The 13,558-nt window shown below is 43.7% G+C and overlaps 1 protein-coding gene and 1 long non-coding RNA gene across 14 annotated transcripts in view; one reads left to right on the forward strand and one right to left on the reverse strand.

Annotated features, from left to right (window-relative positions):
- Positions 1–13,558, reverse strand: part of Plekhm3 (pleckstrin homology domain containing M3) — a 159,082-nt gene that overhangs the window by 122,753 nt on the left and 22,771 nt on the right. For 11 of the 13 annotated variants that reach the window (XM_017596816.3, XM_039084591.2, XM_017596815.3 and 8 more), the window contains one exon: positions 1,534–2,466. In XM_017596816.3, the coding sequence (XP_017452305.1) occupies positions 1,534–2,466 (933 nt within the window). The other 2 variants (XM_039084592.2, XM_039084593.2) reach the window with 2 other exon arrangements.
- LOC120094696 (uncharacterized) lies at positions 11,234–13,403 on the forward strand. The gene is made up of 3 exons (XR_005489171.2): positions 11,234–11,358; positions 11,453–11,634; positions 13,048–13,403. It is a non-coding gene; the product is annotated as an uncharacterized LOC120094696 (long non-coding RNA).

Here is a 13,558-nt window from a genome sequence, read left to right on the forward strand (position 1 = left end):
GAGAAGTGCTAACTGAATGGCAGCCTTCGCAGCCCACACAAGGCTTTCTTCATTCTCTTACTATACAGTCTCTTAAGGCAGAGCCAGTGACCACGTCGAGAACAAGGCTGGGTTAGTCTCCTATTTTCCAGTAACAAGAAATTTACAGACTCTATCAGCAATGTAATGTCATACAAGTATATTATGAATTCAGAATGCCTATCTTGTAAACAATTAGTATAGTATTGTTGAATGCCTGAATTCTGAAATATATAATACATGTACCAAAAAGACACTGAAATGCTAACAGTTCCTAAAATAAGTAAAAAACAAAAAAGCAAGGCAAATTAAAAGTAGTATTTTCTTATCAAAACCACTTCCAAAAGTAGCTAAGTGATTCAGCACAAAGTCTGCTCTGTCATACAGACAGACACACACTACCTCCTGTAGCTTCTGTGCTGGCTCAGAGTTTCTCCTTTTGCCAACCCCACTGAAAGCTGCTATGCACAGTCATTTAGCCCCTCCTTAAAGTCCACTGTTTTCCAATACAAAGTTGGCCATCGTGACTGCAGTGGGTTTCCATTCTGACCACCACCATTTGCTTTTTGCAATGCAGGGCAAGAACGGAGTATGAAACCTGCGCTGACTGGTGGTGAGCTCCTTGTTCTCACCCACTTGAGACATCACACTTGTATGTCTCTAAATGCTTCAATTTAAAACTTCTCAATTGGGCTTCCAATTAATCTGTCTTTGTGTTGAGTTAGCATAAACTGGGGGTTTGATGGAAGAGAGGTAACTTTAATTTAGCTTAGTAGATGGACAAATCTGGTTTGCGGGGAGGCCTTTTCACTCCTTTCTCTTCCTATTTCAGTGTTTATGGGGGTGAGGAGAATGAGGATATAGAGGAATCACAAGAGTTTAGACTGTGGCAGACGCTGAGCTTGTGTCACTCTGTGTCAACCTTACACTGGCTTCCAGGGACACTGGGCTTCTCTCCTATCTCAGCAGTCACCACTGTTTAGCCTCCTTTTAGCCATCTCCACTGCCCTCAATGCTGACTTTCTACAGATTCTACTGTAACGGGATCTGACAGGTCGTGATAACTTCAGCTGTGAACCAGGAACGTCTGCCTTGCCTAAGGAGTGTCAGTACTTAGCTGGGATGCAACCTATGACGTACACTGTCAGAGTGATCTTTTCTCAAGAAGGCTGACTCAGGAAGCCTAAATTCCATTCTGCTCAGGCTTTGGCCAAGTCACTCTGATTCCCTGAGGTACAGCATGGCGACTTCTATTTACAGTGCCAGAGGGTATCAGGATGGACGGATTCTGTTTGGTTTGGGTTGGGTTATTTTTGAAATAAGGTCTCGCACTGTAGCACAGTAGCCCTGGCAGACTTGATACTTAGCCCACAGGAGCTCTCAACCTGTCTTCACCTCCTGTGCACCACTCAGATTTTATTTTGGGGGAGTGGGGCAGAGTCCCTGTTGGGGTTTAAAGGTGAATTGCCATCACAGGGCTTGGGGAAGCTCCAGTGCGAGCTTCTGAGTCCATACCTGCACATTTGAAACTCTGAGCAGTGAGTCCTCGCTCCAAAGACAGCGTAGTCAGGATGCTCAGGAAGCTGGTGGTCACGGACTGGCGTTTGTTCTTCCGCAGTTCATGGCCACCGAGCTGATCCTTGGGTTTGTTTCTCAGTGTGACTTGCAGGTTTTGCTCGGAGCTCCTTGCAGCATTAGCTGCTGTCTTCAGAGCCTCCATCCATTCCTGAGCCCTCTGTCGGGTCTCAGCCCGGAGGCGGAGGACATCCTGAGGGAAAATGACTTGAAAGCAAGAGTCACAACCATCCAGGTTGTCTGTCTGCACAGCCAGACACACATCTACATTGTAGCTCAGGAGGGGATCTTCGTCTAGCTTGCCAGGGTGGAAAGCCATAAGGTAGGCCTTGCTCAGCACAAATGTAAAGGCCTTCCAGTTGTTCTGGACAGTCAGTCTGTAGAGTGTCCCTGATTTCAGGATGTTTTGGTACTGTTTGGGGCTATCCAAGACAGGGGAGGCCAGCAGCCCACTAGATTTCTTCTGTAAACAGTGGTTCTGTGCACAGTCAACATGATGACCAAGTCCTGGAGAGTTTGCCTTCTCCTCCTGCCGTGCCATGTAATTGGGCACAGCAGCATGTACAACTTCCCAGAGCTTCTGCCCCCAGTCCAACGCCTCCCACGGGGACTCTGCCTTTAGCTGCAGCTGAGAATTGTCGTAGAGAACAGTGTCTACCATCCTGGCCTCCAGATTGCCTAAAACAGATATGCTCTGGAAGTGGGAAAGCTGGTACGTGGCATAAAGGTTCTGATTCCCACTGCTATCGAGGCTGTAGAAGTTTAAGTTGTAGGGTGAGAGTTCTGCATAACAGCTTTGCCAGTAACTGTCATGGTTCTTCCTGATCTCCAGATAACCCTTCTTCAGTATGTTTGGGAATGTCTGCTTGTGTTCTAGAAAGAAGAAAAGAAAAGTCAAGTATTAATTAATTATGAGAAGGCAGGCACATGAAACTTATCACAGGGGGCGGGGTGTGTGTGTGCGCGAGACATCTTCCTGGTTCAGATGAAACAAAATAGTGACATTCCAGGGTGGCATCTAACTGGTAAGACGTATTATCTAGGAAATGTTTTACCCTGAGGTAATGAACAAGTACAAGAGTACATACAGAGTATACAATGTACACATGAGGGGACACAGAGGCGGCCCGGGCACTGTGAACAGAGCCCGCATGCCCTGTACATTGGTCACATTGCCAGGTCCCTCCCTTTCTATGTAAATTCTATAGAGCTCCAAAACACAAGAGCACATTCCTGCACACAAGCTAATTCCTTGCTTATATTCCTGTCTTTTCCTAGGCTGGTGAAGCCAGAAGGGGAGAAGAGAAACGGTGTAAGCTGTGCTGCCTAGAAACTCCTGTTCCTCAGGCAAGCCCAGGAGCCCTCAAGATAGCACCATCTCTACCCTTGCCTCTGCTACATCGCCTTCAAGGAGAGTCTCAGGTGGCAGTTTCCTCTCTGAGTCTACTGTGCTTATGAGGTTCTGTCCCGCTGCTTCAGTAAGCGACCACATACTTCACTTTCCTCCTGACTTCTCTCACCTCCCCTCATCTTACTGATAGACACACAGCAGTGGTCAGCATCAGGTAGCCCTACAATATTATTCTTCTATCACAGGCTTTTATCAGACTATATTATTGTAAGCTATTTAATGTCCAAACAATATTTTAAATTTTATTTTTAAAGTGTATCTTCATTAATGAAATAAGATCTCTTTTCCTTTCTACAGTACAGTACACTTGACAATACCTTATCACTACAAACCAGATCGTCAGTAAATGCAATATTGTTAGGTGGGTACAGGTATATATTTGTCATCTCAGCACTAGAAAAACTGAGGCAGGAGGATCATGGAGCTCGAGTCTAAGGATACCCTGCTACGCATTGAGAACCATGCCTGCCTATACTACAAGCAAGTATTTGTCTTAAATAAATAAAAAATGAAAAACAAGAAGAGTACTTGTTAAATTAGAAGTAAAGTTCTAGCACAATATCTAGTCCACGAGAGCCATAATCACTTCACATCCTTGTCTCTCCCTTCCCCTCACTTGCAAATTTATCAAGTCGCAGCATCTTCAATCTGTGATAACTCTCACAAAATACCATGTCATACTATAATAAAAGGGACTGTCAATACAGAGACCTCCTGAAAGTTTAGTTCTTGAGACAGGCTCTCTTATTGTAGCCGAGGGTAGCCTCAAACTAAGATCCTTCTGCCTATTTCCTGAGGGCTGCCATGCCTGGTCTCCTGAGGCCTTGGTCTGCCAGGAAAGAGTATCCATAGGAGACATACATTCCACACACAGCCACAGACAGAGTCACTCTTGCAAAGAGATCTGAAGACAGATCACACTTGCAAAGTGAAAAGGAAAGAAGGAGGGAAGAAGGAAGGAAGGAAGGAGGAAAGAAGAGGAAAGAAGGAAGGAAGGAAGGAAGAACAGACAGATGGACAGACTAGCTAGCTCTCATCTTAAAATGCCAAACCACCAGAGGAAAGGAGAGATGAGAATGGGAAAAAGGCCTGTTTCAGCTGCTTTACATCTCTGTAACGTTAATTCATTCCTGTTTCTGCAGTAACTAAAATACCATTATTTCTCATAAGCTACACTTGTCCCTTTGTAGAAAGGGATAATGGGCGCCGACTCTCGGGCACCCTCTCCTGACAGCGCAGAAGGCAGGAGGCAGGCTGCGGGTGGCACTGCTGCCCCCTGTGCCCTCTGAGTTCCATCAGGTTGCCTTCTCACAGTCAGAATTAGGCTTGTGTGTCCTGCTCAGCCCTCCTGTGACCTGGCAGCTCAGCTATGAGACCTTGAGTGAGGCAGAAACCACATCTCTTGCTTTTAGACAGAAATTACCACCTCCTTGTCTTTCTTTCCTGAGCCTTTTACTGGTGCTGCTGGGAATTCCAAGCTGGACTATAACTAGGCCTCAGCACGGAGGCACAGCAGACCATGTTCCCTCCTTTCTGAGGTACATGCTCAGAAGTAGACGACAGGTCACATGGAAGGGACAAGGACTCTCACTAGGAAATCTCCAGGGTACTAAAGTAAAGTGTGCTCCAACACTGCCTCCCCACCCAACAGGAATTTGTATCTTTGTTCTCCTCCAGGCTCGAGCCTGCACAAAGTGGAACCAGGAATATCACTGTGTCTGAGGCCAGCTTAGGCTGCCATGAAAAAGCCTGTCTCCCAACAACTAATAAACAAGTCAGGAAGGCAGGAGAGGCTGGGAAGCTCCTCAGGAAGCTATTCCTTTCTCAGATTAGCTGTGTCCATATCATATTCTCTTACATTTTGTGCTTGAAGGATTAACCATCTTTAACTATATGGGGATTGGGGAACTACCATGTCTCTCTGATTTCTAGCAACTATGACTTTCTATTTGATCTGAAGTTTATTTTAAATATTTTTTGCTAGTGACAAATACACACACACACACACACACACACACACACACACACACACACAGAAATTTGAACTCGTTATTTTGCCATAGTTAGAGTTTTCCTTAGATCTTATGATTTTAACTCATTTAATTTATACATACGTTTTAAAGTGTTCAAAATTTCAATCTTAATGAATACAAATGATTCAGATAGATCAATAAAAAGATTTATACCATTTTCCTGAAAATGCAGAAACATTTTTTTTAAAAAATCACCATAATCCACACTTTTCATAATGAAGCAACCACAGAATTTCTTCCTAAAACTAAGAAGCAAGCAAGCTCGCCCACGGCCTGTACTCCCCACCGCCTAGCATCACTGCTGACCGTCAGAGCTGGCTCACTTCCTCTTAATAAAGGTCTCTTTCCTCTTCTCCTGGTCCTCCCCACAGCAGTGTATCAGAACCATGACTAACTAAAGAGGAAGGGAGAACTCTCCTGCCAGCACCTGACTGACTTCTGCAGCCCTGCTCATCAGAGTTCCTCTTTACCATTATTTCCTCATCAGTTCTCCAAAAAGTTTCCATTCCCATGACATCCATCTTCATCAAGAGTCAGTCTGCCTCCTTCCTGGCTATTCCATAGCTTTCTGGGTCTCTTAGCCCTTTCCATATTCTTTGTCAGGTTAAACCCAGTCATACATTAAAAGCCATACTTACTTAGTCCAAGTTCTCAAGCTTGACCTTCAATATTCCATTATGGAAAATTTCAAACACCATCAAAGACATGTAAAAAGTGAAGATTATTCATTCAGCTTCAAAAAGCATTTGGGAGGGGAGATACCTCAGTAGGTAAATACAAATGAGGGCCTGAGTTTGGATCCCAAGCACTCAAGTAAAAAGCCAGGCAGGGGTGCAGATCTGTAACCCCTACGCTCAGGGGCTGGTGAGGACTTGCAGGCCAGCCAGTCTAGCCAAAGCAGTGAGCTCAGATTCAGTGAGAAGCCTGTCTCAAAAGACAAGGTGGAAAGAGACAGAGGAAGGCTCGTGATGTTGTTGGTCTCTGGTCTCCATATACACATACAAAAGTGTATCCACAAACATATGCATTCACCACACACACACACACACACACACACACACACACACACACACACACACACTCACTCCAAGTTTCTATGGTTTTGTTTTGTCACCTCTACCTCTTTAACTCAATTTGTATTTCATTATTTTCCTAGATTGTCTGAAAGTATTCCATTTCAACTACAGATGTGTCTCTATCTAAACGATCAGGACTTTTTTTTTTTTGAGACATGGTTTGCCTATGTAACCCTGACTGTCCTGGAACTCACTCTGTAGACCAGGCTAGCTTTGAATTCAGAGCTCTGCCTGCCTCTGCCTCCCAAGTGCTGGGATTAAAGGCACGCATCACCACCAGCTGGCAAAAATGGGAACTTTCAAAATCATGATGTTATTTTCACAATCCCACATTAATAATCCATGTTCTAAGAGGTACTGTCTGTCCTGATACTTCAACAAGTTCAACTAATGGGCTCAGAGAAGAAAGACCTCCATCTGAGAAGCTCTGCCATGTTTTGAGGAGGCGGAGTGTCATTGCTGGACAAGGTGGAGCTGGTTATTGAGAAAAGGCAGGAAGGTGAAGCGGCACTCAGACGGTGGGTCTTTCTTTTCTTATCGGTTTATACTCCAGCTGTCCCCAAGTTGATCCTCTTTACTGTTCACATGTCCCATTCCTTTTCCTTGCCACAGTCAGTCAGACTTAAGTCATCTCCTCAAATGATAAAAGTTAGCAGGGCCTCCCACTCCGTCCATCTGTTCTTATTCCTTTCTTAAGACAGGTCTAGCTATTGAGTCCAGGCTAGCCTCAAACTCTGCTTCTCCTGCCACAGACTCCAGAAGTGTTGGGCTTAACTGGCTTCTCTAGTTTTTTTTTTTTTTTTACCCATCAATACATTATACATGCCCATGAAGCTGGAGAGACCCAGTAAACTGCATTCTTTTTCCTCACCAAAGATTTAAACTAACTGAGCCTGACAAGGTCGTCAGACACAAGCAGATAAAATGACCAGCTGGTTGGAGGATACAACTTAGGGCTTGTAGCAAATTCAACCCCAGGATTATAGGGTAGTGTCACAAGCAGCCCTCAACAGCCACAGTCCTCCCCTCCTGAGACTCACATGAAAGGCGGTTGACATGCAGGAGCAGATCTGGAGCAGACTGAAAGCAGAACTGGGACTTCTGGTGAGAGAGGCTCTTACCTAGTTCCTCTCCTAATTTGCTAAGAGGCCACCCCTTTTGTCCCAGGGTGGAGCATGCAAAAGAAAGCCAGAGTGCTATTCTAATTGGTGGCCCCTTACTTGGGCATAAATGGCTACTAGAAAAGTGGCTGTCCTATCTCTACCATCCGTTCCTGACAACTTCCAAACTTCCTATAAAGGATCCTAATCTCAACACTCAGGATATTTTTGATTGTCTTAAAACAGATTTGAGACATACCACATTAAGTCAGTGTACCTGGTTTGAATGTCCTCTGGAGCTTGGGCCCCTGCTTTCCTGTGCAGGTCAGTTCCCTGGCCACCCACTCTATGTAGGGGTGTTCTCACCACCTTAGCTTAGCCCTCGGAACCCAGGTGAATACTCATTCCTCACTGAGGACTTCTCTGGTATCCTAGATCACTAACATTACTCTTTTTCTAACAATTCTAGCTCACGAAACACAGCTGACAGCTCTCTAATTGGTTTCATGTTAGTTTTCAATTGTGTTCAAGGCAGAGGCTAGCGAAATCACTTTGAACTAATTTAAAGCTTTGCTCTCTTAGATGGGCAGGGGAGAAGTGAAACTAATGAGATTACACTCATCATGCACTCCCCATGAAGCATATGAACCACGTTAAGCATGCTCCGTGGTGCCAGGACACTTCTGCCCAGCATAACACAGACACACTACCCCACACACGCTTCCTTTTTTCTTCAGTTTCTCTGCATTTTTTAACTTTTTATCCATTCTTTGTGAATTTCACATCATGCACCCCAATCCTACTCATCTTCCCATCCCTTTGTATTCACCCTCCTCTCTTGCAACATCCCCTGACACACACACACACACACACACACACACACACACACACACACACACACACCCTAGTCTTGGAAGCTTCAGTGTACCCCACAGAATGCCCTTTTGTCCACATGTCTTCACTTGTAAATGTTCATTGCAATGAGTCGTTGGTCTGGCTCAAGGCCTCTACTACACTATCAGTACTGGATCCTCATTTCCTCTTGATATCCTGCTGTTGTCCCCAAAGAATTTTCTTAATAAACTTATTCTGTCAGAAAAGATTGTTTGGTGCCAGCATCAAATAATATTCTTTACAGTTACTCGGGAGAACCTTCCTAAGGAGTAAAGTCATCTTATTTGTTCTCCCTTACAAACCCAGAAGAAAAGGCTGGTCACCTGCATAGGCTCAAAGAAAAATCTGAGCCGGATATGTTATTTTTGTGGTAAGCAGTAGTAGCCATAAGCAATCCAGTCCAGATCAATTTCTCTTTTCTGATATAAACTTGGCTAGATCACAAACTTAACTTTTTACCCTGGCAAACAATCCCAAGGATAAACTTTTATGTCATTATGTGCCACAGTGAGCTTTCTGCTCTGCTTCCATGATCTAAAGAAAATAAACTTAAAAGACTCTCCCTAACTTAGACTTTAAGATGACTGGCATTCCATTACCACACCTTTGTGTAACTTAGAGAATCACAGAAATGTAAGGAATCTAAAAATTCTACTCTCTCTGCTCTAGCTAAGACAAAACCTGTGAAATGCTTCTCCAGGAGAACCCAAGTTTTGATCAGGTATATGCTCAGAGGACATGGCCTCTCCTCTAACACAAGGAAAGAATCATAATTTGTTTAAACCACTTACAATACTGCATTGTCCTTCGCTAGAAATTGCCTTGGGATTGAGTCTAGACTGGGGTGCTCCAGGAGCCTCTGGGAAAGAGACCCAAAAGAACCGCTGTCTCCTGCTTCTGGGTTTGACTGTTGACACAGAAGATGAACTTTGGAGCTGCTGAGGCATGCAATGCCAAAGCGCAGAGAAAAGAGACATCATTAATGTAGTACACTGAGTACATTAATATAATACACTGAGTACATTAATATAGTACACTGAGTACATTAATATAGTACACTGAGGACATTAATATAGTACACTGAGGACATTAATATAGTACACTGAGGACATTAATATAGTACACTGAGGACATTAATATAGTACACTGAGGATAAGAGCAAAAAGAGAAAAGCCAGGGACCAGCCCTCTCTGGGGCTTTTGCTAAGAACTGCTGCAGACGATGCCTGGCATTAGCAAGTGCTCAGTAACTGATGATGAGAAAACTGTCAATGGCCTTACAATGACATGCTATGCCACCTTTCCCTGGCTTTTGAAAACATTCTCATTTAAGACTGCAAAGAGCTTCCAGGAAGCAAATTGACTGGCAAGGATTACGTTACAAAGTGGGCAAGCTAAGAGTAGAACTTGAACCTCCAGAACTTCAACCTAGATCAAACTGTATTATCTGTGGTGGAGCAAATAAGTCGTAGACATTTTCAGAGATAGGAGGTAGTGTAAAGGTGCAGTCGCATGTCCTCTCTGAGATTTTGCCTAGTTGGACCCCAGCCTCACCCAGATGGCTGTGGGTCAGCTCACCTGTCCAAGTTCCCATTTCCACCTGTAGAATCAGGTCAACATTACCCATTATATTAAACTACTATAAATAAGAAATAAGATGATAGCAGGGGACTGGATACAAAATTAAGTCTCTTACTATGAATATTAATAACAAGTTTTATTCAACTAGACACAGCTAAAGGTAAGAAGGGGGAACAGAAGCCATTTCCATTTTAGGAGGAAAAATATAGCTATTCTGTCCTGATTTTATTTAAATCATTTCCTTTATTTTTGGAGATTATAATTGGATTTCTCTTTTCCTTTCATCCTTCCAAAACTTCTCATATACCACTCCTTTCTCGCTTTCAAATTCATGGCCTCTTTTTCATTAATTATTGTTACATTCATATATGTGTATATGTATTTATATACAAACATATATATCCTAAATACAACCTATTCGGTCTATATAACATACTTGTATGTGATCAAGGCTAGTAATGTCGGAAACTGCACCCATAAAGTCTTGCCAACATTACTGCCTAAACATGAGCTGAACAAGAACAACAGACACACTTAAGTGGACAGGAAAGCCCAAGCCTACAGGCAACTGAGGAATGCAGAGAGACAGACACAGTCTGTCCCAAGGAAGAGCACAGCAGTTTGTTACCTGTCGTGGTTTTCCTAAGTGCTAATGCACAAACTTCACAAGGGACAGGAAAATGGCTCAGTTGACAAAGTGCTTGTCATGGGAGAAGCATAAAGACCTGGCTTCAGTCCTTAACATCAATGCAAATATCAACCACATGTGGCAGCACATGCCTGGAACCCCAGCTCTGGGGAAGCTGAAGTAGAAGGGTTAGTCCCTGGAGCTTGCTGGCCAGCCAATCCAGCGAATAAGGAGAAGAAAGAAACCCTACCTCAGAAAATAATAGAGGAAGACATCTGATGAGGCTCTCTGGCCTCCACACGCACATGCACACACACACACATTCACACACACACACACACACACATTCACACTCATATACACTCACATACATACACACGTACACACATATAAACACACACATCACACATATTTACAGATACATACACACATGCACTCATTCACACATACTCACACATATTCTCTCTCACACATACACAGACACATTCACATACATAGAACTCAACTTTCCATGGGCTCATACTTGGTCCAGCACAAAGCTTTCTACAATATGGTTCACATTTTTTTTTTTTTTTTTTTTTTTTTTTTTTGGAGCTGAGGACCGAACCCAGGGCTTTGCGCTTGCTAGGCAAGTGCTCTACCACTGAGCTAAATCCCCAACCCCTGGTTCACATTTTTAAAGGGCTTCTAGTCTAAAATAAAAGACTGAGAGAAAGCACTTAACTATAATATACAACAGAATAAAATGTACTTGGAATTAAAAAACAGGGCACTGAAGAAGAAGAAAAAACCCTGGAAAAGTCTGAGGGACAATGTGGCATTTGAGTTGGCCCTTGAAAGATAATGAGGGATTTATTTAACGTAAAAAAAGGACAAAGAGAATCTCCACTATGAAGACACAGCTTGGGCAAAAGCCAGGATGGGAAAACACAAGGTCCATTCAAAAATGGCAAAAAAGCCTCATCAGAGAACATCGCAGGCAGGTGACAGGGCTCAGAAGATCCCGAATGCTTCATGAAGTCCACACACCTTCACAAGTGATGGTGAGCAACACTTTGTTAGTTTTATACTTTTGTTGTTATTGTATGAATTTTTGCCTACACGTATATCTGTTTACTGTGTGTGTGTCCTCTGTAGAGGTCAGAAGGGCACCAGATCTCCTGGGACAGGAGTTATGGGAGACCGCTGTGTGGGTGCTGGAAATCGAGCCCCATCCTCTGCAAGAGTGGCCAGTACTCTTAACCTCCATGCCATCTCTCCGGCCCCATCCCGTTCGTTTCTATGAACACAGTAGCACAAAAGACCTGTGATTTAGAAAGGTAACTCTAGCAGTTTGAAAAATTAATAACCACAGTTTTCCTAGTCAAAAGAGAATAAGGTGCACTAAGAGAACACCCACAATGACCCTCAAACACTGCATTCTCATGGGTCTCTTACAGCAGGGTTAGGAATTGGAATACGGGCTGTCAGTGAAGTGCCCTGGGTCTCCTATGGCGGTCATGGGCAAAGTGGGATCATTAACCAGCGGAAATTGTGACCATACACAAACAACTTCCTGTGACCTATTTTAGCAACATCTTTGTCCTGACTAATCTGTGAGAGGGTGAATCACAAATTTAGCAAGATACTGTGTGTCCTGGTGACCTCACTCACTCTAAGCCCACATGAATATTTCCATCTCTCCTGGCTCCAGGGCTTTTGAGAAGCAGCATAATTGAAACAGCAGTCATTTTAGTACAAGTCCCAAATTTGTCCTTTTTTTTAAGTGAAAGATGGGGCCCAGAGAACTGAAGCAGTAGCAAAGCTTAGGATAAAGGACTAGACTGCCGGGGCTGGTCTAGCTGTAAAGAAAATCTCTGTGAGACCTTCTCCTAAAGTACTCAGAACAAGAAAACACAGGCCCAGGAGCACGCCGGGTCACCAGAGAGCGGCACCTACAGAAACAAAAGCCCAGCTGACCGCTGCCCTTGCCCAGCAGATGAAAATGTGACACAGTCAGGGAGGAGAGTGCGTTCCATTCTGGTAGTTGGTTAAGTTTCGGGGCTCTACAATGAATATAAAAGATTCCTTTAATTTTTTTTTTCATTTAAAAAGTTACCACTGCAGTCCATGCAGCAGTAGACTTACAAGTTATACAGAAATCTCTCACTTGTGAAAAGATTCTAACCATGCTTCTGTTTCAGTTAGGATCTTTAATTGTTGCTCTGAATATAGCAATTAGTTCCCACATCACCATGCGTCAGAGTCCACTCAAGCACACCCTAGAATGATACAGTTTTAGGGCTGGGAGGACTGCAGAGAGAATTTAATCTGTCTTGGTACATTTATATAGAGACAGTAAAAGGTTTTTTCTAAATCTATATTGGGAGTCATTAGTAGAGCTTGGAAAAGACTCCTGAGTCTTACTTGAATATTCTTTCTAGACAGTCACACCATCACCTACCATGTGCAAGTGTGCATACATACAATCTATGAAACAAACATAAAACCTACATAAGTGCAAGTGTGTGTGCATACAGTTTACTACTCATATCTAAAAACATATCTGACACCCATGTGGCCATTAGACGTTTTACCTTAAGATGCTGTGATGGCTTGCATATGCTTGGCCCAGGGAGTGGCACTATTAGAAGGTGTGGCCTTGTTAGAGGAAGTGTGTCACTGTGGGGTGGGCTTGGAGACCCTCCTCCTAGCTGCCTGAGGATGCTCAGTCTGTTCCTGACTTCCTTCAGGTAAAGATGTAGAACTCAGCTCCTCCTGCACCATGCCTGCCTGGATGCTGCCATGCTCCTGCCTTGATGATAATGGACTGAACCTCTGAACCTGTAAGCCAGCCCCAATTAAATGTTGTCCTTTATAAAACTTGCATTGGTCGTGGTGTCTGTTCACAGCAGTAAAACCCTAACTAAGACAGAAGTATATGTCTGGACTTCATTCTGTGACAGCAGGACTCTGCTTCCTTTATCTTCTGGGGAATTCCATCATGCCTATGATTCCTGTTCATCAGGAAGTAATGTGACAGTGATGCAGATGGGACGAACATTAAGTACAGACACTCATTTGTGTTTGTTAAAAGCATGGTGCTTTTAACATCGATGCTAGGACTGGAAGTCAGACATTCTCACAGTGGAGTCAAAGCCCTCAGAGTAGTGCCTCTGCCCAGGGACAGCAGACACCAGGATGTTAGTAAGATGCTGGTCCTAACGAAGCTTTAGACTCCACCACATACTCTGAAATTCTTTA

The sequence above is a fragment of the Rattus norvegicus genome, chromosome 9, assembly GCF_036323735.1.
Source record: "Rattus norvegicus strain BN/NHsdMcwi chromosome 9, GRCr8, whole genome shotgun sequence".
In the NCBI taxonomy this organism is placed as follows: Eukaryota; Metazoa; Chordata; class Mammalia; order Rodentia; family Muridae; genus Rattus; species Rattus norvegicus.